Source organism: Haliotis cracherodii, unplaced genomic scaffold (assembly GCF_022045235.1).
Source record: "Haliotis cracherodii isolate W230 unplaced genomic scaffold, xgHalCrac1.p SCAF_6, whole genome shotgun sequence".
Lineage (NCBI taxonomy): Eukaryota > Metazoa > Mollusca > Gastropoda > Lepetellida > Haliotidae > Haliotis > Haliotis cracherodii.
Window position 1 is genome coordinate 49,499,493 of NW_027266319.1, and position 25,468 is coordinate 49,524,960.

Sequence of the window (25,468 nt, forward strand, 5' to 3'; positions counted from 1 at the left end):
AAGTGATGCAGGTACTAGACGTTTACCATTATGGGGGACACAGGAATGAGGTCCAGACAAACCAAAGATAATAATTTTGGCGAACTGAAATGTGGAAACACTTGACCATACAAGGATTCAGCAACTCTGTAAAGCGAATTACATGGCCTTAGATCGGCATCCAATACCTATGTGGTTGTTTAGAACGTTTTTCTATCATCTTCACCGAGGCAAGCGTATCCAGAATCAAAGCCAAGGAAACTAGACTTTGATAAATAGGCCAGTGGACGCTCTTTCCTCGGGAAGATGGTTTGAATTGGATAAAGTGTGGACGATTTAAAAGCGCTCTGTGATTTGTTTGTTGTTTAACGCCGCACTCGGCAGTATTCCAGCTATCGATATTCCAGCGGTTTGTATATAATCGAATCTGGACCAGACAATCCAGTGATTGACATCATGAGCATCGAGTCTCGCAATTGGGATACGATGACATGCATCAACCAAGTCAGCGACCCTGACCACCCGATCCCATTAGTCGCTCGTGTGATCACGTGACCATCCATTCGGCCAATCAACATGACAGTAACAGTGTAAATTCTAAAGAATGAAAGTATTAATATCTTAACAGTGCTCTTGCATATGAGGTTTTTGTAAATAAATGAAAGAGTTCGGTTTTGTTCAGCTTTAAGAATTCTTCTGCAATATCACAGCAGGGTACACCAGACATGGAGGTCACACTTTTTACACATGTGGGGAATCGAACCCGGGGCTTCGACATAACGAGCGAGCGCTTTAACTTGGCCACTTCACTGTTCCTGTAAATAAATGAACCAACCAGAACCAGTAAAATGTGTTTATTATTTAGTATTTAAAGATAAACCGTGAAATGACGTACAATGATCTTGGTTTAGCAAGGGTCAGTGCCGCAATCTCCAAGAGCTTTTTCGCATTGTTCGCCGGCCCAGGTGATTGGACAGTCACATTTGAACTTCCCGGCCTCGTTGTGACAAGTTCCGCCGTTCCTGCAGGGGGCGCTCGCACACTCATCGATGTCAGTCTCACAGTGGGTTCCTGAAACAGATCAGTATACATGTAAGAAGGTTGCAGATGAACATGTTGGACTGAGTGAGCGAACTTTGTTTACAATTAAAACTACATTAAATCTGTATCATGGCGGTCTGTAACTTGTCTGCCGATGCGATAGATTCCAACCCATTCTCACATCTGGTCCAGACAAACCGCTGGATGATAACATTAGTAATAGCAGAGATCTATTTTATGGTCTCCGTAAATAGCAAATTCCCTGAATAGGGCATGACGAGACACGATTAGCCAGGATATCATATATTGTGCCGACTCAATCTTAGACGTAATGCACTGTGATCACAAGAAGACAAACATGGCATACAACATCGGGGTCTCCATGGGAAGACAAACGTGAGGCATGACATCTGGATCACCGTGAGAAGACGAGCATGAGGTACAACATTGGGATCATCATGGGAAGACAAGCATGAGGCATGACATCGGGGTCTCCATGGGAAGACAAGCATGAGGCATGACATCGGGGTCTCCATGGGAAGACGAGCACGAGGTACAACATTGGGATCATCATGGGAAGACAAGCATGAGGCATAACATCGGGGTCTCCATGGGAAGACGAACATGAGGTACAACATTGGCCTTATAGACTATCTGTTTCTGTCCTCATATTTCACTCTAAGAAATCAAATAGTACCTGTGGTTTTATTGATTAAAGGGGTTTTAAATATGGTAACTATCAGATTTTTTTCAACCTGCTTCTGAGACTCAAAACATTATTTACCAAAGTATAACCAATAAGATATGTATATCTGTCACTTAACAAACCTGACCTACTGACAGATTGTGCCCTCGCTATGACATCAAAGAGTTTGGTGCCTTTTATATTCAACCATAAATATAATCCCATTTGGACTGACATGGGATATTGACATTAATGGTTCAGGATTAACTAAGTAAAGACGACAATCTCTTCCACAGGCTAAGACGATGTTGATTTGCTAAGATGTACATGTAGCTCAGGATTTCATGTCACAGGTCATATGGTAACGGATCAATATTGCATTTATTCAACTCGGAGAACAAGTTCAATAAGCCTATGAAAGTAGTTCGGAATTGTATTTGGTAAGTATGACATAAGTCAAGATGCAACTTATAACGTATTGGAAACTTGTCAGGGTGGACAGAGAAAAACGTATTGACAGCTCAGATATCAATCACAGTATATATTATATTATTTTTACTTAAGGTACAAGCAGTAAGCTGTCGTAAGAAGAGTTGTACACGGACTGTACATGGAACTGTACTAGGGCTGGGCTGGGACGGGTAACTCTGGTACTCGGGTCGGTGGGACTCGTCCTTAAACTGTACACTTTATATGTAAAACCATCGCTCTTTTCCCTTTTACATTAACACAAACATGACAACATTCCACATCAACAAATCCACCAGAAGAGAGACATTTCAACCCTGTACCTGTATATCCTGGAGCACACGAGCACTGATAGTCGTTCACCATGTCCACACAGGTGGCCCCGTTCAGGCAGGGAGACGACCAACACTCGTTAACGTTTCGAGCGCAAGAGGACCCTGTAATAAATACCATGCAATCACACACGAATAACTTGTTTCTTTTTATTTTAAAAATATGTATATTGTAAGAAAGGAGTCGGCAAATTGAATACTGTTTTCATGTTATCGTACCCAAGCCCAAGCAACACTGTCAGCCTTGTGTGTATGTTCTGTTTATTAATCTTCAGTAAAGTAGTCTCAGCTATTTCCATAATTTTATTTTTCAATATAACCATGTCCTACACAGTTGGTGACCACCCAAGGTACTAGCAACTATTCAAAACGTTGCATTTTGAGAGAATATAGAAGTAGAAATCCACACGTCGGACCATTGATACCACAGCTTCTAAGATTGCCACATAAAGAAATTAACTCATTATTAATGTTAGACCGTATAGTTTTACCGGTGTAGCCTGGCTTGCAGTAGCAGTCGAATCTGTTCACACGGTCATAACACATGCCATCATTGAGACAGGGATTGCTGGCGCACTCGTCGATGTTGATCTCACAGTGGTCGCCGCTGTAGCCGGGTGGACACTTGCACGAGTAGAAGTTGATGTCGTCCACGCACGTCGCTCCATTCAGGCAGGGATTGGAATCGCACTCCTGGATGTCGAACTGACAATATACACCCCAGTAGCCAGGAACGCACTCGCACTGGTAGAAGTTTACCTACGGGAGATGAAAGCAAACAACAGTCAGTGGCCTTGCTTGTGTCATATAGTAGTAGGTATATAGGTATATCACTGTAGCCAGAAAACTCGTCGAACTGTAGCAGAGGTGCATAGTGTGGGCAATGACCAATGGCCAATGCCATCTGAGCACGATAATAAACAATCTGAGAGTCTCCGTTGATCGTAGTTATTTCCTGTCGTTACTACTCTAATAATGTCCATGTACACCCGCCCCAATTTATTCCGATACGGTACCGCTCTGTGTCAAGATCGAACGACACACCCATAGAAGGTCGCATCAATTGTCAGCTTTTAAACACGAATCGGCTTCATTTCTTATCCACCTCGATAGGGCAATGTCGAGCTCAGCAAATGAAACCATCACAGAACACAGATATACCATCGGTAGTAGCCCATGGATGTATAAGATAGCCACATTCCCTTGTGCGGCTTCATGTTGTACATTCGTTTTAGATATGCCCAAATAAGAAGTGCTCGTTCGAATGTTTCGAGCACTCGTACCGAGATTTAGAAGCCTCGACGTTAATTGGCTGATCAAAAGTTAACCTGACGCGAGGTGTCCTCAGACCTTCCCGCAGAGAGTATCGTATCGGAGTAAAATGTCCGAATTTAATGAGATTGCCGCCAGTGTCCACTTTAGTCTATCTGACATTGCTGCTTGAATAGTGAAAACTTGTTAATGCGCACAAAAGAGAGCGAATTAACGCTGGTTATAAAGGGTGCCACTGACATGAATAAAACACTGGATCAGCAACCATATAGAGTGGACTAGCCGTCTTAGAGAGAGTTGACTAGCAATCTTAGAGAGAGTGGACTAGCCATCACAGAGAGTGGACTAGCCATCTTACAGAGAGTGGACTAGCCAACACAGAGAGTGGACTAGCCATCATAGAGAGTGGACTAGACATCACAGAGAGTTGACTAGCCTCGTAGAGTGGACTAGCCAACACAGAGAGTGGACTAGCCAACACAGAGAGTGGACTAGCCATCACAGAGAGTGGACTAGCCATCTTACAGAGAGTGGACTAGCCATCACAGAGAGTGGACTAGCCATCATAGAGAGTGGACTAGCCATCACAGAGAGTGGACTAGCCTCGTAGAGTTGACTAGCCATCACAGAGAGTGGACTAGCCGTTACAGGGAGCGGACTAGCCATCTTAGAGAGAGTGGACTAGGCATCACATAGAGTGGACTAGCCTCGTAGAGTGGACTAGCCGTCACAGAGAGCGGACTAGCCATCTTAGAGAGAGTGGACTAGCCATCACAGAGAGTGGACTAGTCATCACAGAGAGTCGACTAGTCATCATAGAGAATGGACTAGCCGTCACAGACAGTGGACTAGCCATCTTAGAGAGAGTGGACTAGCCATCACAGAGAGTGGATCAGCAACCATATAGAATGGAGTAGCCATCTTAGAGAGAGTAGACTAGCCATTAACAGAGAGAACACTACCCATCATATAGAGTTGACAAGTCATCGTAGAGAGGGTTCTCTAGCCATCATAGAGATGGACTAGCCATCGTAGAGAGAGCGGACTAGCCATCATAATGAGAGTGAATCAGCCATCATAAATAGCACCGACTAGCCATCAGAAAGAGAGTGGATTCGCCATAAAAAAGAATGTGGTTTTGATTATCGAACTTGACTGTGTTCCATGAAGTCATCTTAGTGCCATGCAAGTCAACCTAACACACTGGTGAAGATCCAGGTTAGAATAGGTCTTCAGAAACCCCAGCTTGCTGTAAAAGGCGTCTATGCTTGTCGCAAGAGGCGACTAACAAGATCATGTGGTCAGCTTGCTGACTTGGTTGATGCATATCATCGTATCCCGATTTCCTAGATCGATGCTCATGATGCCAATCACTGGATTGTCTGGTCAAGACTCGATTATTTAAAGACCGCCGTCATATAACTGGAATATTGCTGAGTGCGGCGTTAAACAACAAACAAACAATCTAACACACTTCAACGGTGTATTAAATGTGGGAAAATTGAAAGATTGGACTACGTTGACCTTTCAATGTGTTGAAAGACATCAGTCTAAAAATTGAGGGTCATTCTGCGTCTGTTGGATGCAACTGAATCCTCTTTTCCATATAATGTGATGGAAAGTATGTGCAAATGAAGCAATACAAAATCTAGAATATTTGTTCTGTATGCATCTGACCGCAAGGCAATAAATCCGATTTTATTAGCTTTGCCATTATCTGTAATATGTTTTATGGTAGGGGAAGACTAGGTAGCACCACTTTTTTCGAGTTTCGTTTAAAATCCGCACCGTCATCTTCACTATGGTGCCCACTGAAAATGAGATGTACCCGTCATTTTCAGAGCATTACATATTTTCCAGGTACATACTTCATCAATGCAAGTTGCTCCATTCTGGCAGGGCTGGGAGAGGCATTCGTTGATGTTTATTTCGCAATGTGTACCGTACCACCCTGGCTCGCATACACATTCATAGCCGTTGAACAAGTCGGTGCAGTTGGCGCCGTTCATACAGGGGTTGCTCTCGCACTCATCAACCTCTACCTCGCAATCATTTCCCATCCAGCCCTCAGTGCAATTACACCTAAGAATATGAAACAAACATTGATCAAAACAAAGACCCTTAGAATTGTAGCTGAAAGTAGAGAGAGAGTAGGTGAGTGAGTATGGTTTTATGCCGCTTTTAGCAATATTCCAGCAATATCACGACGGGGGACACCAGAAATGGGCTTCACACATTGTACCCATGTGGGGAATCGAACCCGGATGGCGTTACGATCGAACGCTTTATCCACTAGGCCCCGTGGCTGAAAGTAACAAGGAAATTATTCAAAAGTAGACTACAGGTGAGACCCATTACCAATTAGTATTCTTATATCATGTTTTCATAAATTTCATAGAATAGGATTAAAGCCTAAAGGTAAAAAGAAATAAAGGTAGTTTGAAAAGCATAATTCAGGACAAAATTAACCAAATCATTAATTCCAGCCCTGCTTTGTCACATATAGGTTAAGATTATGGTTCAACCTGCAGACAGTTGAAAGACACTTCTAAAACAGAATTAACTGACAGGTTGAGCATATAATTTTGCAGATTGTTTTGATGAGAATAAAAATTCAATATTCAGGAAAAGCAACACAAGCCTTGTGTTGCACTATCCACTTCTCACAACGTGGGTGAATATGGTCTTAGTAATATTCCAGCAATATCACACTGGGGAGATACGAGAAATGGGCTTCACACAAGATGAATTTTAGGTTGTCCTATGTAAACATGGAGTTCATAGCAAACATCACCAGAGCGATTAATATGAACACTGCTACTTAACCCCAGGAAATATAAGCGGTAATACTCTGAATTCCGTTGCCAAGCACAAGGCCTCTCTCAGAATTCGACCTATTATTTTCAAAGATAACAGTTTATACCTCGACTAATATCTTTAAGGGAACAAAACTTTCATTTCCGATGTATTAACAATATTTAATGAGAAGACTATTATGACAAGTACAATGTCATGTAATATATCTGTATGAACCGCCAGGTTGATAATCGCCAGTTTCAGACATATATTTATCACTGCGCTGATTATCACAAGTCAGATTATAGGTTACCTGTATATTACTCCAGGTTGATTATCACAAGTCAGATTAGAAGTAACCTGTATATTATTACTCCAGGTTGATTATCACAAGTCAGATTAGAAGTAACCTGTATATTATTACTCCAGGTTGATTATCACAAGTCAGATTAGAAGTAACCTGTATATTATTACTCCAGGTTGATTATCACTCCAGGTTGATTATCAGAAATCAGATTATAAGTTACATGTAACTATCTCCAGGTTGGTTATCACGAATCAGATTATCATATACCTGTAATTATCTGGGTTGGTTATCACGAATCAGACTAACATATACCTGTAATTATCTCCAGGTTGGTTATCACAAATCAGATTATCATATACCTGTTATTATCTCCAGGCTGGTTATCACAAATAAGATTATCATATACCTGTAATTATATCCAGGTTGGTTATCACAAATCAGATTGTCATATACCTGTATTTATATCCAGGTTGGTTATCACGAATCAGATTATCATATACCTGTTATTATATCCCGGTTGGTTATCACGAATCAGATTATCATATACCTGTTATTATCTCCAGGTTGGTTATCACAAATCAGATTATCATATACCTGTAATTATCTCCAGGTTGGTTATCACAAATCAGATTATCATATACCTGTAATTATCTCCAGGTTGGTTATCACAAGCGCTGCCATGTGCACATGGGGAGTAGTCACAGGGGGTGAGTCTTGTCTCACAGTGCCTCCCCGAGTACAGATAGGGGCAGGTGCAGGTGTAGCTGTAGTATTCGTTGGTGCAGGTGGCGTTGTTCATGCAGGGGCTATTGGCGCACACTGCAAGGCAAGCAAAACAAGTAATCAGCTTCCAATTAACGCCTGCAATGTTGTAATTGCTAGAATTATAATACTGAGGATTCGACAGGTTATCAAAAACAGTTGAAGATGTATTGTGTTTCTAAGAGGGTGTTTATTCAAAACCCCATACAACACGATGCTTGTTTGTTGTTTTAGGAGCGGCGGGGTAGCCAAGTGGTTAATGCATTCGCTCGTCACGCTGAAGACCCGGGTTCGATTCCCCGTATGGGGTATAATGTGTGCATCGGTCTACGCAATCGGGATACGATGACATGGTCAACCTGATGACATGACCGCTAGTCTGACAACCGACCCCGTTAGTCACCTCTTACGACAAGCATGGGTTGCTGAAGACATATTCCCTACCCGGATCTTCACGGTCTGGACCAGACCAACCAGTAGATGATATTATATGCAACATCATACGTCGTTGGGGTAGGCTAACACGCAATCGACCAAGGCACCGTGTCTGACCATACTATCCAAGTTAATTACGACATGTTATATAGTCCTTGGGACCGATTTCAATAACGTTCATTTGGGAGCATCATCATAATAATGGTGAGTGAGTGAGTGAGTGAGTCTGCTTTGGTCTGTGTTCAGTTATATCATCGCATGTTAATTTAATGTTGGAGGAAAGCCTAACGTGGTGCATGTCTAATACATTTATTACTTTGGTGAAACCCACGAGCTGACCAACCAAATAATCAGGGCGAATCTGGGATTCGATTCCACGATCATAGGTTCCTGGCGTGCCCAAGGGACACAACCCTTGCGGCGAATTAGATGAGATGGTCACAACCACAACGGTCAAGTTTTATTGTGAAACTGCTTTACAATATTTATTCGAGTTTTTTAAGGTTGAGATATGTAGTTCTCTACACGGATACAGAAAGACTAATGTTTGTACAGAACTGTTTTTATATATTTCTCATTTTATATTGGATAGGATGAGATGCGTTAGTTGAGTACCGATTATGATTCTATGTTTGTCAGCACCATACCGGCTGTTCGTGGCTTTCACCAAACTACATCAGTTCGGACTTAACTCCCATATCAAGTTGACACGCCGTGATATGACTGGAACTTTGTTAAAAGCGGCGCTAAACACTCACTCACTCGAGAACGAGAACGTCACAGTAGCATGTTAAGAGTTCATATGTAAATACATACGGCATGGAGATGCTGTGATGTCATCGATGGCGTAACCCACGGACCAAAACATATCATCTGGTTCGTCCACGAAGATGGCAATCTGCCCAAGAGAATTTTTGTTATTCAGCATAGTCTACATTTGTTCGGGTACAAACAGGCTTCAGGCGAAAGCACTACGTCAACTCCTCGTTGATTAAATTCTATTGGAATAGTTTTATTGGCACCCTGTGGGAAGAAACGTCAAGTTCAGACTACCTGCTCTTCAATTCCATTACAACTACACAATTTATTGCGTGGTTATTAAATATTTACTTCCTATACTTTATTAAAATTAAATATGAAATGTAATAGACTCGAATTCCATCTATAAAAGTACAAGTACAGAAAGTGTTGAGACCATAAACAATCAATATATACAAGGTAAGTAGAAGTTGAAGATTGCCTTTATACCAAATGTAGCTGTTTAGCATTTACATGTAGGTTGTTTGGTAGGTACACGTACAATAATTAAACATCGGACCGGTGAAGATCCGGGTCTTCAGCTACACATGCTTGCAGTAAAAAGTGACTATGCTTGTCCTAAGAGGCAACTAACGGCATTAGGTGGTCAGGCTCGCTAACTTTGTTGATGCATGTCATCGTATCCCAATTGCATAGATCGATGCTAATGATGTCAGTCACTGGATTGTCAGGCCCATACTCGATTATTTACAGACCGCCGTCATATAGCTGGAATATTGCTGAGTGCGGCGTTAAACACCAAACAAACAAACAAAATTAAACTTTGCCTTTAACATAAATAATGATCTAAACGCAAACAGGAAATGCTATTAAATTGAAACTTTCCTGTTAAATGAAAGGTTACTACGTCCGTGTAAAAACTGAATCTGTACCAATCCAATATGGCTGCCAACGCACATGTTTCACCCACCTCATATTTGCCCACTCGTGTTTCTTCCTCGATGTTGATGAGGGCCTTGTCCCATCCATCACTCTTGTAACCGGATGTGTTGAAGACCATGTAAGTCTCATTCTCGGCCCTGACGGACACCTCCAGGTTGTTGAGGAAGTGAGACCCCATGTGGTAGAAGAACTGGATGAAGCAGAGTTGGTCACGCTGCCGTGGAGCCACGAGGGTCGTGTTTGTACCGGAGTTGATGGGCTTCACAGCGTACATGAAGTGGCCTACAACATACAGGAACGGTGTATCAAGGTTGTATACGGTTAATATGGGCAACTATGCACGCCCCTGGGGTGCGCGATGACAGGCAATCATGCAAGTCACCGAGCCTGACCATCCGACCCCATTTAGTTGGTTCTTACTAAAAGCACATTATGGTGGAGGCCTAATCTGGATTCGTATAGGTATGGCAGAGTATATTCACACGGAGTATCATGAACGTTGCTTCAAGAAACCTTGACGCAGTGACGCATCATTGTTGGGGAATAAGGGTTCGGTTTATCGCTGATATGTTGTCAGCAGTAACAATAGATAGCCTGCTATGACTTATGACAAGGGCCCGTTCCACAAAACAACCTCAGCGCTGAGGTGAACGTAAACCGTACAATTTTAACCTTCGACTTCGATTCAGATACTGTTCCACGAAACCACCATGAGGTAAGGAAGCCTTAGTGAAGATACAAACCCCATGGTTAATTCCACCCACCCTTAAGGTGACTAAGGTTATTATGTTCGCCGAAAACAATATGGCGACTGTTCAGCTTTTGTGCAAAGAAGTTGAAAGGAGTCTGCATAAACAACCTGTGTTACGTGATCGCACTATGCTGCTCGAATAACTAAGTAAAGATGAACTGTTTTCACGTTACCGTATGTCCCGACATGCCATCCTTTCCCTCGACAAAACAATCTTAGCGCTACGACTGTCGTATGTCTAGGTTAAGGAATGGGAGTTTCGACCACCTCAGCGCTAAGATCGCTTAGTACAGTTCTATTTTATCGCATTGAACACAATCTCAAAATATAATGGTAAAATGTGCAAAACTCTGAATTAAAAAAATTGAGCTCCCCCCAAAATCCTAAGTTTGAACATAAATATTTTTTCCCAAATTGCCTGCCAGACGCACACAGTATAAAATCTTTGATAAATCCCTGATCCAATATTAGGTACATACAGATGAAAGCACATACCGTCTGGTTTCCCAGTGGTGTGATCGCCGCTGGGGCCGTTTCTGAGGAGTTTTATGTCACTGAAGATGGTCTCCAGAACAGCCTGGCCCCGTCTCCACTCCATGCGATCAAAGAAATTGTCTTCTCGCTCGATGATGTAGTTACATGTGTCGTTCTCGAAGTCACAGTCCAGAGACAAATCTGCAGATGTATGCTTTAGATGACGAGTACTCTTTCCTTTTGACTAATACACATTTCATTATATACAGGTACAGGGTTTTTTTAATGAGTGGTTGTACGCCTCTTTTAGCAATATCACGACGGGGGACACCGGAAATGTCGGAATATGATTTCTAATCATGCAACCTCGAAACTCTAAAACTGTAACGATAGTAACGATAGTTACGGGCTTAACGACTGAATCCATACAATCTAGACAATCTATTAACCATTCAAGAATGTTCTTTTGTTCAAGTTTCAGAATTTGTCAAAATATGTTTCGAATTTGAATTTAGTGCCGTAAAGCATGAGAAAGCTGCCTTCTGATAATATCGACTTCTTATCAGTTATTCCATTGGTCGGTCAAAGTTCGCGCAAGGTCGGTCTGACGTGACCCGTAATATGGTGTTCTCAGATCTTTGTTTAGCGGGAGCGAGAACTAAGATCTGATTCTAATGAGATTGCCCCTCTATTTTCATGGTCGGCCAATGAATGATGAGAACTTGTAAGACAACATAAAGGTTCTTTTAGCAATGTAGCAAATAATGTAGGATGACATCGACTGCAAATAGATTTGAAAATGCACACCGTGTGTAAGGCAATGTTCAGTCGGTTCATAGTAGTATAAATAAGAATTTTACAGAATTGTTATTGAATCATTTTTTCTAAAAATTCACTGAAAATAAGAATCGTGTCGGTATATGGAAAAACATTTCCCACACATGTCCCATTCAATATCAGTTAATAGCATTAAGTATAAAGATGGGCTCCGCAAACCCTTGTGTTACGACTTTCTGTATACCTTCAAACTAAGCAGTGTAAAAACTCCTGCCCACCGACGCTGAGCTACTATCATAACCAATAGAGCCAGGTAACGGATTTGAGTCTGTAGGCCTGGTGATCAAAGTACCAAATTCGCAACCTTTACGTCAAACCCATGCTGGGGTCCAATTCTACCTTTATTCCTTCTAACCGAATTCTTACCGCAGTTAAACCCCTTGATGTCGTCGATGGCGTAGCCGACAGAGAGGAAGCCGTTGTCATCTGGTTCATTAACCTCGAAAGACAGCTGCAAGAACAACACACCTGACATTCAATTTCATAAAACACCTATATGGCGTCATATCACAATATAGTACCAATTTCAAAGACTTAAATAACGTTCTAAGGAAAACTTTAGTGTGATATTTTAGTTTGGCTACTCATTATTGTTTGACTGAAGTCTTCACCTGGTATCGTCCTGTTTCGGTGTATTCTTCAATGTCGAGCATTGCTCTCTGCCATTCGAAGCCTTGGTATCCATTAGAAGAGAAGATGAGGTTTCTGTTGCCGTCCTTGATCATATAGACGTCGAGGGTGTTGAGGGCGCCGGTGCCCATGTGGTAGAAGAATTCCAGGTAGCACAGACGTCCCTCCATCAGGGGCGACAACAACGTCGTTGTTGCGTTTTTAGCGTTGCCGCGCTTGGCGTACGTCGCGTTTCCTGCAGAAAAAATCATTCTCCGTACATGCTTCTTTTAACAAAATAAGCAGTTTCATAGTTGTATGTGCGTTTAACTCAAACGGCTTTAGAGGGAGACCACATGTGCATCAAGCCCCAATTAAGCTTTAAACACAATTTGTGCAATATTTATAATGAACTGCCCATTTCATACCTAAGCTAGCTTAAACTACACTGTGATCACGTATTCTCTCCTGCCTCACGAGATTTGATGACGTAATGAAACTAGATCCCCACGGAGTCCAAAAGGGGGCGTATGCGAAACACACACACACACACACACACACACACACCACCACCACCACCACCACCACCACCACCACCACGTGTATACTACAAAGCATGAGTGACGTACTGTAACTGTTGAGATTCTAACCATCTAATGGATAATAGCGAGATCAATGATCCGCGCCGCGCGCCAGGACACATACTCCAGATCGTCTACTGCCTACATCAGTCGCCAGCCAAGTTTTAGTACTGGGGACCTATTCTGCACCGAAATCCACATAATATGGGGACCAAGCCATTGAGTATTTTTTAAGAATGGAATTTTAAGAAATATATTTTCAGTCACTGCTTAAAGACGTACAAGATTCGTTCTCAGAAAGCTGGATCTGAACCGTATTTTTCACAACAGTTACTTGTCACGTGGTCCCTAATGTAATTGCTATCATGTTTGTTTTATGTTCTATCACAGCCTAGTGTATAAAAATCTACCAATGTAAACCATCAAACGGATGACCCGTTGCCGCTCCTATCCATACATGTATGATCGATGTTTATTTCCGATCCGAGGGCAAGTAAGGTATATCAGTTAACGAGAATCACGAACGTCAAACATTGCCCACAGAATAATACATCGACTCATTACATCAATGACAATCAGAACCAAGTCTAAAGAAGATGTTCGTCAAAAGAGATGGATATTTCACCGCACCCATCGTAAACCAGAGTGAACTGTCTCGCCGCAAATTATCATCAGGGCATCGCAGATCCTCATGCCACATGGGTGGGTGTGCTCGCTATAAAATATGCATTCCGGTTAACGATACAATTACACACTTGATTGGATAAATGGAATCTTCACGTGACAAGACGTAATGTCATAAAATACTCATGGCAGTGCACAGGCCCGCTAAATTAGAGAGGAAATATAGAGAACCGATAAAGAATTTGAGGTCTGGGGTAAACTGGAAGTTCCAATGTGTTGGTTTTAGCTACAACCTAGATCTAAAGCATATATATTTGCAATGAAAGACTCACGTCACAGTTATTGTGAGTGAGGTACAAGCAGAGTGGGTGGGTGAACGAGTTAGGTTTGACGCTGCTCTGAACAGTATTACGGTTATTTGACAGCAGGACAGCTTAATGCGGATTTGAAACTCGAAGTGATGCAAGTCTTTTAACGTCCACAACTTTAGTCAACCCGCTAGCACTGGTATGATGCTGACAAACATAGCATCCCTATTATGGCTAATCTGGAATTGAAAGCCAGGATCATTGGATCCTTGTAAGATTGGAACAGCTTTAATGCACGCACACACGCACGCACGCACGCACGCACGACGGACGGACACACACACACACACACACACACACACACATTCGACCACATGGGAACAACGTGTAAAGCTCGTTTCTTGTGTCCCATACCGATGTGCAGTGTTGCGTCTCTTGTGCACATAAGATACCTATGATTGTGGGATCGAATCCCGGTTCGCCCCGATTATATTTCTCGGTTTGGGTTTGTCAGCACCATACCCGTGGTCGTTGGTTTCAACAAAGTGGTAACCGTCTGAGACCTGCATCATTCGTTCCTTTCCTCCAACATTAAGCTGACACCCTGTGACATAACTAAAATACTGTTCAAAAAGGCCTTACACCCAATTCACCTACTCTCTCGTGTCCAATGCAGTCATAATGGTTGAATATTGCCACAGGCGGCGTGAGAACACTCTTCCGTGACCTTGAAGTCGACCTTGACCTCAAGACAATTACATCTTCCAGACACACCAGCAAGGGGAGACTAATAACCACGATACAACCTACTGGCAGTGGTGGTTATCAGGACAGGCTACCGGTCAGCAATCTCCATACAAGGAACATCAATTCAGTAACGAGTATGCCTGCCACTGATTGTATTAAACAGTGCTAGGGGGAATGAACATATTCTGCGTTTTGAAAGCAATTTCCGGACCCAGCAATAAACTTTGCCAGACAAATCACCTGGTACAATGGGATTGGAACGAGGTTCATTATTAAATAAAATCTAGGCAAATGTGGGCACATGTTTCTTCCTCAATGTGTTGGTGTCATGTCGGAGACCACAGATACGCGGAATGTCCTTCCTATTGTATATCACGAGGCAGACTAATAAATACTGGCCGAGCTTAGACATGCAGATCAAGTCTAGTACTATCGCCCACACGGACGAATGCTCCCCCGGGAGAGTCATTTATCTATGGCCCAGGTTCAGATGCATGTATACAGATGTCTTTACTTTCGTTCTGGAAGATTTCTACTGAGATCTACTTTACAACCCAAATTGAATGTACATCACTGTACAAGTAGCTTGCCAGCTTTTCCCAATTGTAACCAATGTCTGTGAGATGCGTTATCTACCACTGTAGGAGATGTGAGGCAGAATGTACACGTTGTTCCATCTCGCAGAACAAGCACCATTTCCTGTGTTGATTCAATCTAGAAATGGGAATGGAATCTCAAACACATTGTATTTCTTAACCAGTACTAACACGATGTTCTCCGCGTACACGTACACATTCCTGACATTGCTGAGACCACTCCACTTTCGTCGCACGCGATTTCCCTACATCTACTCATCAATACACTTATTATTTGTTTGTTTGTGGACATGATATCTTTTCAATGTATAGTGATATCATAAAAGACGACAAACGGGATAGGGTGTTAGGCTCGCTGACTTGCTCGATGTTCGTCATGTCAATCACCGGATTTTCTGGTCCAGACTCGATTATGCACAGACCGCCGTCATATAGCTGTAATAATGCTGAGTACGGCGTAAAACAACAAACAAACAAACAATATAGAAAGTGAGCAAAAACACTGAAGGAATTCTGAAAACAATTGTTTGCACCCTATCTACTCCACATTGCGTTTTATCTTGATTTGCCACGCGGGATTTCACCAGGTGCATACCGTCAGTCTCGCCAGTGGTGTGGTCGACGGAGGGGCCCATGAAGAGGATGCGGCTGCTGCCGAAGAAGCCAGGCACTGAGAGGGGACCGCGTACCCACTCAAATGCGTCAGTGTCGTTGCTGGGGTCAGTGGTGGAGACTTGGTAGCCACAGAAATCGGACTCGAAGTCACAATCCATCAAGTTTCCTGTTGAAAATACAAATACCCTCTTTGGAATGCAATACCCACACATTGTGTCTACTCTACAATGTTCATGCATAAAAATAGTATGATTGTCGTTTGCCTTTTGTGAGATGATTCAGCATCTATCGCATGAGGTATTCCGCCGCTTTGACAACATTTCAGTATTTCAAATTAGAGAAACATCCTAATATCTATATATTACGTTTTACGTAATTCGGAAATTTTGGGTACTGCTATATTTAAATACATCGTAAAACCCGAGTAAGAAGACCAGTAACGCGTTGTTCAAATGGCCAAATTTACGGTTATGGATGCAAATATGCCCAAAATATTTACTTGACTTTAAGGGTTTGGGGAAGTGTTTGCTTGAAGTTTGCCTGTCGTCTTTATAATAACAAGAGTCATCAGAAGATGACCAATCCCCTGGCCCAAACATAGTCGAAAAAACAAATCATCTGACAGAAAGTTCAACCTGATGAGATAAATTCTTTCTAATCTGTCTGTCCGTATACAAGAGCAGTATAAAAATAATACCATGGAATTAGGATTAGGAACTTTATATTTCAGGTCAGGTGGGTGGGTGAGTTCGGTTTTACGCCGCTTTTAGCAATATTCCAACAATATCAGGGCGGGGGACACCAGAAATGGGCTTCACACATTGTACTCAGGTCAGGTACACACCAATATGAACAGAGTCAAAGTCAAACTTGTTGCCATGATACAGACAAAATATCAATTCTGTAATCCCTAAATAGCAAAAGGCACCAGTTGACAACCTAGCCTTTGTGCGTGCAATATTTTCATGTAAGAATCATTAGATTTAGAGATATGGTAAAGACAAACACACCACTATGGACCTGTTGCCATGGAAATGGAAAAAAATAATATTCTAAAATCCCTAAATAGCAAAAGGCACCACTTTAGCCATTGGTTAATACATGTACCAAGTTTGTATGAAAAATCTTTAACGGCTTTCAAGTTATGCTCCGGAAACGAAATGTGAACTGACAGAAAGACGGACTGACAGAACAGGTGATCACTATATGCCCAGTGGAGATAAAAAGTAACCCTTTGCGCATACACCTTAATTTGACTCAAGGATGCAGTTGATTGTACAAGCGTGAAATACCTGTGAAATCTACTTACTGACTTCACATAATACCCCGGCATAGTCTGGAGGACATATGCAGACGTATGTGTTGATTTCATCATAGCACATGCCGCCATGTTGACAGGGGGACGACGCGCATTCATCGATGTTGATCTCGCACTGCTTGCCAGTAAACCCCGGGGGACAGTCGCATGTGTAGGAGTTGACGCCCTCGGTGCAGTTTGCGCCGTTCTGGCACGGTGTGGACTCACATTCGTCTATATCTGTACTGCACTGGTCTCCCTCATACCCCGCCTCACACCAGCAATAATAGGAGTTATACAGGTTTAAACACGTGCCATGTGCGCAGGGCGAGCTGGCGCACTCGTCCACGTCCAGGTCGCAGTCGTGACCAGTGTAGCCTGGGTAACAATCGCACGTGTAGTTGTCGCCTACCGGGTTACAGGTAGCGAAATTCTAAAAAGATCATACAAATAATATATAAGTTTCAAATGTACTGGACAGTGCGCATTTATCACCCAAAACTGGCTCCCACGGGAGATATTGCTTGGGTGAGATCAAGTGATATCTGCATTGTAGCTATCGCTGCAATGAAATTGCATCACAAGGCTTGTCCAGACCATTGTGACGTCATCGTTACCATGACGTAACAATCAAAGTGACATCACTGCTCGTTGATAAAAATGGAATACTCCTCCGCAAGTTTTTTAACCACTTTTATCAACTCGTGTTGATATATTTGATATCAAAAGTCACTCGGGCGAGATTCTCTATTTTGTAACGGACATACTGGTACAGCCTTCCAAGTTAACCCAAGACTACTAAATTACGCTGAGGACACATACAAATCTTATTATGACTGAGTGGGTTATATTTTACACCGCTTTTAGCAATATTCCAGCAATATCACGGTGGGGGACGCCAGAAATGGCCTTCACACATTGTACCCATGTGGGGAATCGAACCTGGGCCTTCGGTGTAACAATAGAACGCTTTATCCACTAGAGTACCTCAACGCCCTTCTTATAATGGTAGGGGGCGGTCGGGTAGCCTTGTGGTTTAAGCACTCGCCCGTCACGCCGAAAACCCGGGTTCGATTCCCGAAATGGGTACAATGTGTGAAGCCCATTTCTGGTGTCCCCCGCCGTGATATTGCTGGAATATTGCTAAAAGCGGCGTAAAACCATACTCACTCACTCACTCACTCTTATAATGGTAGTCCTCAATCATTTTGAGGGCTATTTGTACCAGTGGTCCGTGCTACTATTCTGTTCAAATAGGTTTTGCACTAGTCTTCTGGACCACCTGTAGTCATTACGACTTTCTAAGGCTGCTGGTACATAGATCCTTCAAGTACTATTGTTTGTATTTCTGTGATGTAAACATGTAGTCACAACTCCACTGAATTCCGTTCGACCAAGGACGAATTTGCAAAATCAATCTCACTAAAATCAGACTTTTCATTCCGATACGACCCCACTCTACTTTAAGATGTGCACCCGTGAAGATCCGAGTCAGATTACGTCTTCATCAAACCATGCTTGTACTAAGTAGGCGACTATGCTTGTTGTAAGAGGCAACTAACGGGATCGGGTGGTCAGGCTGGCTGACTTGGTTGGTGCATGTCATCTTACATTTGCGTAGATCGATGCTCCCTGACTGGACTGGACTGTCTGGTCTGGGCTCGATTATTTACAGACCGCCGTCTTAGAACTGGAATATTGCTGAGTGCGGCGTTAAACAACAAACAAACGAACAAAACTTTAAGATCTCAGCACACCTCTATTCACGGTCGCGTCAGGTGAACTCTGAGCGAACTTTGACGGCCCGATCCAAAATCAGGCTGTTTGGGTTCTGGAGCCAATCAAATGCCATCTTTCTAAAACGATTCGGGGGCCCAGTCGTCTAAGGCGCCGCGATTCGATGTGCGGAGTTGCGTCCCTTGGGCACGCAAGAAACCTCTGATTGTGTGTTCGAATCCCGGTTGTCCCCGATTATGTTTCTCGGTTTGTCAGCGCCATTCCCGTGCTCGTGGGTTTCACTGAAGTGCTAAACGACCGAGACCTGCATCACTTTCCTCCCACATTAGGCTGACACGCCGCGATATAACTGGAATAATGTTAAAAGCGGCGTTGAACCCAACTCACTCCCTCTAAAACGATTCAGCTTCATTTCTTTTTTATTACCTCGATTCGGGAATGTCAAAATTTGTACAAGTGAAAACCCACCTAGAACTTAAATATTTCGACGCTGGGACACTTTTTGGATGTATGTGCCACGGTGCTACGAAACGACAGGAAATATGAAATATCCACAACTATATCAATAAAATGGCGCTATACTTTCTACCATCGGAATTTATATTTAAGTTCGCTTTCGAGATACAGAGACGGCCTCTGTGGCCCAGTGGAAAGAGTGTTTGCCTTCGTGGTTCAATCCCCTGGCCGTGTTATACCAAACAACATTACTTGTACTTGTTGCTACCCTAGCTGCCTGGCGCTCGACATTAAGATAATAAAACAAGAACTGGTCGACTCGTTGTCAATATATTGCGTCTGAGTGGAGTATCCACGTCAGTGTGCGGCATAAAGGCAATAGATTAAATAATACTTAAGTGCAATAATTTTAAAACGCGACGTTAAACCCCGAGATACAGATATCAGATTGGCCTGTTAGAATGCTTGGCTTTCTTGAGAATAATGAAGCTTCGACGCTGATTGGCTTAGCGTGTTCACCTGACGTGACCTCACATGGAGGTGTCCCCAGACTTCATGCAGACAGGAATCGTATTGGAGTAAAACAGCTAATTATAATGTGATGGGATTAGCTTGTATGCTTCCCCAAAGGGTTTGGCTGGACTCCAAATGTTTTGGCATAGGGTCGGAAAAGTTACCGTACACTAAACAGATTTTTTATAACGAAAAATTGGGTATGGGTCGGACAAAATGGCTGCTTGGGAGTGTATGGGAGGGTCACGGAAAGGTAGGAAGATAATCATCGTACTGAGCGACCATAGCACTACGACCTCAGGAACTCTCCCACTTTAACTTAGACTTTACAATCTTCTCCGACCGCTTAAGGGAACGGGCTTCGATTCCAGATACAATATAAATTTAGACGCAAGCAATAAACTCACCTTGCACGGATAATCTCTACATGGGTTGGTGTTTATTTCACAGCTTTGACCCTCAAAGTATTTGGGACAGACGCAGGTGTAGTTGTTAAAACGGTTCATACAACCCCCTCCGTTTTTACAAGGGTTATTTTCACAGGCTGTAGTGTAAAAAAGTGTACATTAGATAAGGTACACATCATACAACATTGAGACCATTTGAAAAAATATTTACGGATCTGCATTACCAAATTACTTACCATCTAGATGGCACTGATTACACAGTCTACTTATTCTGAGAAAAAAATCTTGTTTTTAAATGTCAAAGTTGTTTTTTAACAATCTCACCGCATCTGTATCCCCTGATGTCATCAATGGCGTATCCTACCGCCCAGTAGCTATCCACGGGCTCTTTGGCCCAGAACACCAGCTGGAACGTAAACATATGGCGAGCAACTAAAGATTTGACAAACAGACGGACAGACATAGTTATTCAGATAAAAGTCCACATGCTCATGCTACAAAAGTACATTCAACGAAGATAAATGCTCATGTATACCCTATGTCAGAACGTAATTGAGTTTCCAAGTGTAAACACTTTAGCTAGAAATAGTAATATTATATAGTCTGTGAGTGGATTTAATGAGATGTACAATTGTTTCAACAGAGGGATAGTCAGTGCATTAGTCTGTCTCCTAGACCCGAGAGTATATTTACAAAAAGAGTCCAAATTAAGTCTAGAATCATTTGGCAAGTCTAGATTAGATTGCTTCATCAGCCCTGTAATTAAGGATTGTTCCCGGGCTCCATTTGGATTATTTTTTTATTTATTTCGCAGATACATCTTTTTTAAATAAGATTTCAGGGACAAATGTCAGTCTATCAATGTACTGGCGCTGTAAATATTGCTTGCTAAGTTATAAACATGTTCACATGTCAAATGGTATTCATCCTCTATATATTTCCTCTTTTTTTTCATTCACAGAATCGTTCAGTATGAGAAATGTTCCACGGTTAATTCATCTGTTGTGCCATCTAACTTTTAATATATTTCACTTGTACTGAGATAGGTTTGTGATTGGATATCAATCCGCGTTACGCATTATTTTGCATTGTTGATAGTAACTGCATTTAGATATTGATTTTACAGATGGGTGGGTACCAGTTCTGATACGTCTTATCTTAAATTCAAATAGAAAAATGTGAACATCATCAAGGATATGTTGACCAGAGGACACTAACGCCAGGATAGATCTGCAGTTAGTTTTTGTTTTGTTTTTTGTTGTTGGTGGTGGGGTTTTTTGGGGGGAGGGGTTGTAAATAGATCTGTAAAAGTTACTTTAAGCAATGCTATCAGCCTTTGTGAGTTATATTTATAATACCGCTCTGAGTATGTTTTTCCGTTATATCGTGCCTGCCAACTAAATTTTGGAGAGTAAAATAGCAATCTGTTTTAAGTTGTAGCAGTATCACGAGGGGTACATGGGGTTTTATGCTGCTCTCGTTGGGGGTGATCCTGCTCCAACGAATTCTTCTTACCGACATCTCTTAATATGACATTGTAAAAGAATTAAAACATTTTTTTTTTATAGAAAACAGCTGTTCGATTGAGATGAGGTTAACTTGTGCTATGTCACGTGACTTTTATTGACTCGGAAAAAAAGCCTGCAGCTGTTTGCTTCGAAGAGGGGTATAAGGGATATATTCTGCCTCTCCAAAATCCACGTGGAGCCTGTCTTGCTCGTGGAGGGGTATAATAGATTTATTCTACTGTTGAGACATTTTTTCCCCACCAAGGTGGGATACATTGTATTTTATCAAGATCAATTGGACCAATCTGATCTCATCACTCTGACATGGAAGTATGAGGAATGCACTTGTAATCGGAATATTGCTGAAAACCTTAAATGACAAAATTTATAAAAAAACTGTAAAGAAATCAAATACCTGGCGCCAGAATGGGAGGCCGACATGTCATGAATGTTGTGAGGTTTCATTCAATGATTGAACACATCATATTTCGAACACCCGTTTGGAAACTAATCATCGAAATAATATTTACAATAACGATTGAACTAAAACAACATATTCATAACGTTTGTGTCCTTCATCCTCGACACCATCCGACATCCGATTGTCGTCTTTACCTCGTAACTCCCTTTCTCGGCTACAGTCTCAACGTCTAGTTCCACATAGTTCCATTGGTTGCCCTGGTTACCGCTCACGTTCCACACCTGGAAGTCCATGCCGTCTTTCCGGACGTGGAACTCCAGAGTTCGCAGCGTGGTGACGTTCATGTAGTACCAGAAGGTCACGTGACACATTTGTTCAAGTTGTTTGGGGCTGACGAGTCCAGTGGCGGTATTGCCAGCCAGCGTCTTCAGGGCATAGGCGAAATATCCTGCAATTTATGAGTGAGTGAGTGAGTGAGTGAGTGGTGGCATGCGCTGTAGTCAGCAATATTCCAGTTATATCACGTCGGCTGAAAATAACGAAGTCTGGAACAGACGAACCAGTGGTTGATAGTATAAAGAAGTCCTACGCCATAGTGACCTCTTAATCTCAATCAGGTCTTACAGGCATACGATATACTGACGACCGATCCTGCCCCGCATTCCCCATGATTTTCACAGGCTGGCTGTACGTTCATAATGAAAATAAAATACAGGAATCCTCGGTGTGTTTTGGAAGGAAACATAATGGAACCTCACACGTTTATCAATGATTTTGTGTAAAATTAAAAGGAAAGGGGACAGCTTATGATACTCTGTAGAAAGTACAAAACCTGTCTATGAATCGGCTGAGCTTTCAGTCCCACCTATCCCATGCGGAGAGTGTTTAGTTGCAACGTGTTGGCAAATCGTTGGTCATGCGACGAAAGACGTTTGAGTGAATATGGTTTTACGCCGCTTTTAGCAATATTCCAGCAATACCACTGCGGAGGACACCATAAATGGGCTTCGCATTGTACCTATGTCAGAAATCGAAACTGGGTCTTCGTCGTGACGAGCGAACGCTTTTACCACTAGGTTAACCGACTGCCCCTACATTTGTGTAAGACGTAATACGTTTATTAATAGACCGCCGAGGTACAATTGCATGTGATATTATGGTCTGTGACTACACCAAAGATAGATCTTCAAAGATTCACAGATTTAATGGGTTTTTTTCCTCCGTGAAACATTTTCATGTGGTAATACCAACACAAAGGTGACTTTGTTTAAATCATTACTTGACTTGGGTGGGTAGGTAGGCAGGTAGGTAGGTAGGTAGGTAGGTAGGTAGGTAGGCAGGCAGGCAGGCAGGCAGGCAGGCAGGTAGGTAGGTAGGTGGTTGGTTGGACGGGTGGGTGGTTGGACGGGTGGGTGGGTGTTTGGGTAGGTAGGTAGGTGGCTAGGTAGGTAGGCTGTTTCTGTGGATGTTTAGTAAAATTGTGGTTTAGAACTATCATCTTTAAACTTGAAATCAATTAGTGGTAACATTTTGATACGACATTTTGTAAGGCCAGGGATCTGCGGTTAGTGGTTAAAGTTCGTCACGCATAAGAACCAGGTGCAATTCCTAACACGGGTACAATATGTGAAGGCTCCGACGTCACATTGTGACACATAATCTCATCCTCACACGTACAAGGGGTGGTGCTTGGCCAGGCTTACCGTGACTGGTGCCAGTTGTGTGATCATTCTGTGGTCCGTCCCTCATCGTGTCCGTCATTCCAAACCAGGTCTTGGTCCTGGTTTTCCCACGTGACCACTTCATGGGGTCAAACACGGAGGTGTTGGACTGAACCTCCCAGTTACATAGATCCTTCTCGAAGTTACAGTCGACAGGCAGATCTGAAACGGAATTTATATCATCAGCAAAGCTGGTGTCAGTCATTTTGTTATGGTCATTTAGCTGATGAAGGTGTCAGTCTAGAAACACAGACAGCTGTACTGATAGCGATGGTCATTTAGCTGATGAAGGTGTCAGTCTAGAAACACAGACAGCTGTACTGATACTGAGTGTCATTTAGCTGATGAAGGTGTCAGTCTAGAAAACACAGACAGCTGTACTGGTAGTTAGGGTCATTTAGCTGATGAAGGTGTCAGTCTAGAAAACACAGACAGCTGTCCCGAGAGTGAGGGTCATTTAACTCATGGAGGTGGCAGTCTAGAAACACAGACAGCTGTACTGAGAGTGAGGGTCATTTAGCTGATGAAGGTGTCAGTCTAGAAACACAGACAGCTGTACTGAGAGTGAGGGTCATTTAGCTGATGAAGGTGTCAGTCTAGAAACACAGACAGCTGTACTGAGAGTGAGGGTCATTTAGCTGATGAAGGTGTCAGTCTAGAAACACAGACAGCTGTACTGATAGCGATGGTTATTTAGCTGATGAAGGTGTCTCTAGAAACACAGACAGCTGTACTGATAGCAATGGTCATTTAGCTGATGAAGGTGTCAGTCTAGAAAACACAGACAACTGTCCTGAGAGTGAGGGTCATTTAGCTGATGAAGGTGTCAGTCTAGAAACACAGACAGCTGTACTGATAGTGAGGGTCATTTAGCTGATGAAGGTGTCTGTCTAGAAACACAGACAGCTGTACTGATAGTGAGGGTCATTTAGCTGATGAAGGTGTCAGTCTAGAAAAACAGACAGCTGTACTGAGAGTGAGGGTCATTTAGCTGATGAAGGTGTCAGTCTAGAAAACACAGACAGCTGTCCTGAGAGTGAGGGTCATTTAACTCATGGAGGTGGCAGTCTAGAAACACAGACAGCTGTACTGAGAGTGAGGGTCATTTAGCTGATGAAGGTGTCAGTCTAGAAACACAGACAGCTGTACTGATAGCGATGGTCATTTAGCTGATGAAGGTGTCAGTCTAGAAACACAGACAGCTGTCCTGAGAGTGAGGGTCATTTAGCTGATGAAGGTGTCTGTCTAGAAACACAGACAGCTGTCCTGAGAGTGAGGGTCATTTAGCTGACGAAGGTGTCAGTCTAGGAACACAGACAGCTGTCCGGAGAGTGAGGGTCATTTAGCTGATGAACATGTCAGTCTAGGAACACAGACAGCTGTACTGGTAGTGAGGGTAATTTAGCTGATGAAGATGTCAGTCTAGAAACACAGACAGCTGTACTGATAGTGAGGGTCATTTAGCTGATGAAGGTGTCAGTCTAGAAA

At 42.6% G+C, this 25,468-nt stretch overlaps 1 protein-coding gene across 1 annotated transcript in view; it reads right to left on the minus strand.

Annotated features, from left to right (window-relative positions):
* Positions 1–827: 827 nt before the first annotated feature.
* LOC139446107 (fibropellin-1-like) overlaps positions 828–25,468 on the minus strand; it is a 35,873-nt gene continuing 11,232 nt past the window's right edge. Inside the window, exons 6-21 of the mRNA XM_071227385.1 lie at positions 23,963–24,142; positions 22,454–22,707; positions 20,655–20,736; positions 20,331–20,467; positions 17,230–17,650; positions 15,901–16,086; positions 12,452–12,705; positions 12,207–12,291; positions 11,025–11,204; positions 9,807–10,060; positions 8,894–8,975; positions 7,522–7,699; positions 5,646–5,859; positions 2,997–3,264; positions 2,497–2,610; positions 828–1,050 (exon numbers count right to left, since the gene is read on the minus strand). Of these exons, the coding sequence (XP_071083486.1) occupies positions 887–1,050; positions 2,497–2,610; positions 2,997–3,264; positions 5,646–5,859; positions 7,522–7,699; positions 8,894–8,975; positions 9,807–10,060; positions 11,025–11,204; positions 12,207–12,291; positions 12,452–12,705; positions 15,901–16,086; positions 17,230–17,650; positions 20,331–20,467; positions 20,655–20,736; positions 22,454–22,707; positions 23,963–24,142 (3,053 nt within the window). The 3' untranslated portion in view covers positions 828–886. The remainder of the gene's footprint in view (positions 1,051–2,496; positions 2,611–2,996; positions 3,265–5,645; positions 5,860–7,521; positions 7,700–8,893; positions 8,976–9,806; positions 10,061–11,024; positions 11,205–12,206; positions 12,292–12,451; positions 12,706–15,900; positions 16,087–17,229; positions 17,651–20,330; positions 20,468–20,654; positions 20,737–22,453; positions 22,708–23,962; positions 24,143–25,468) is intronic.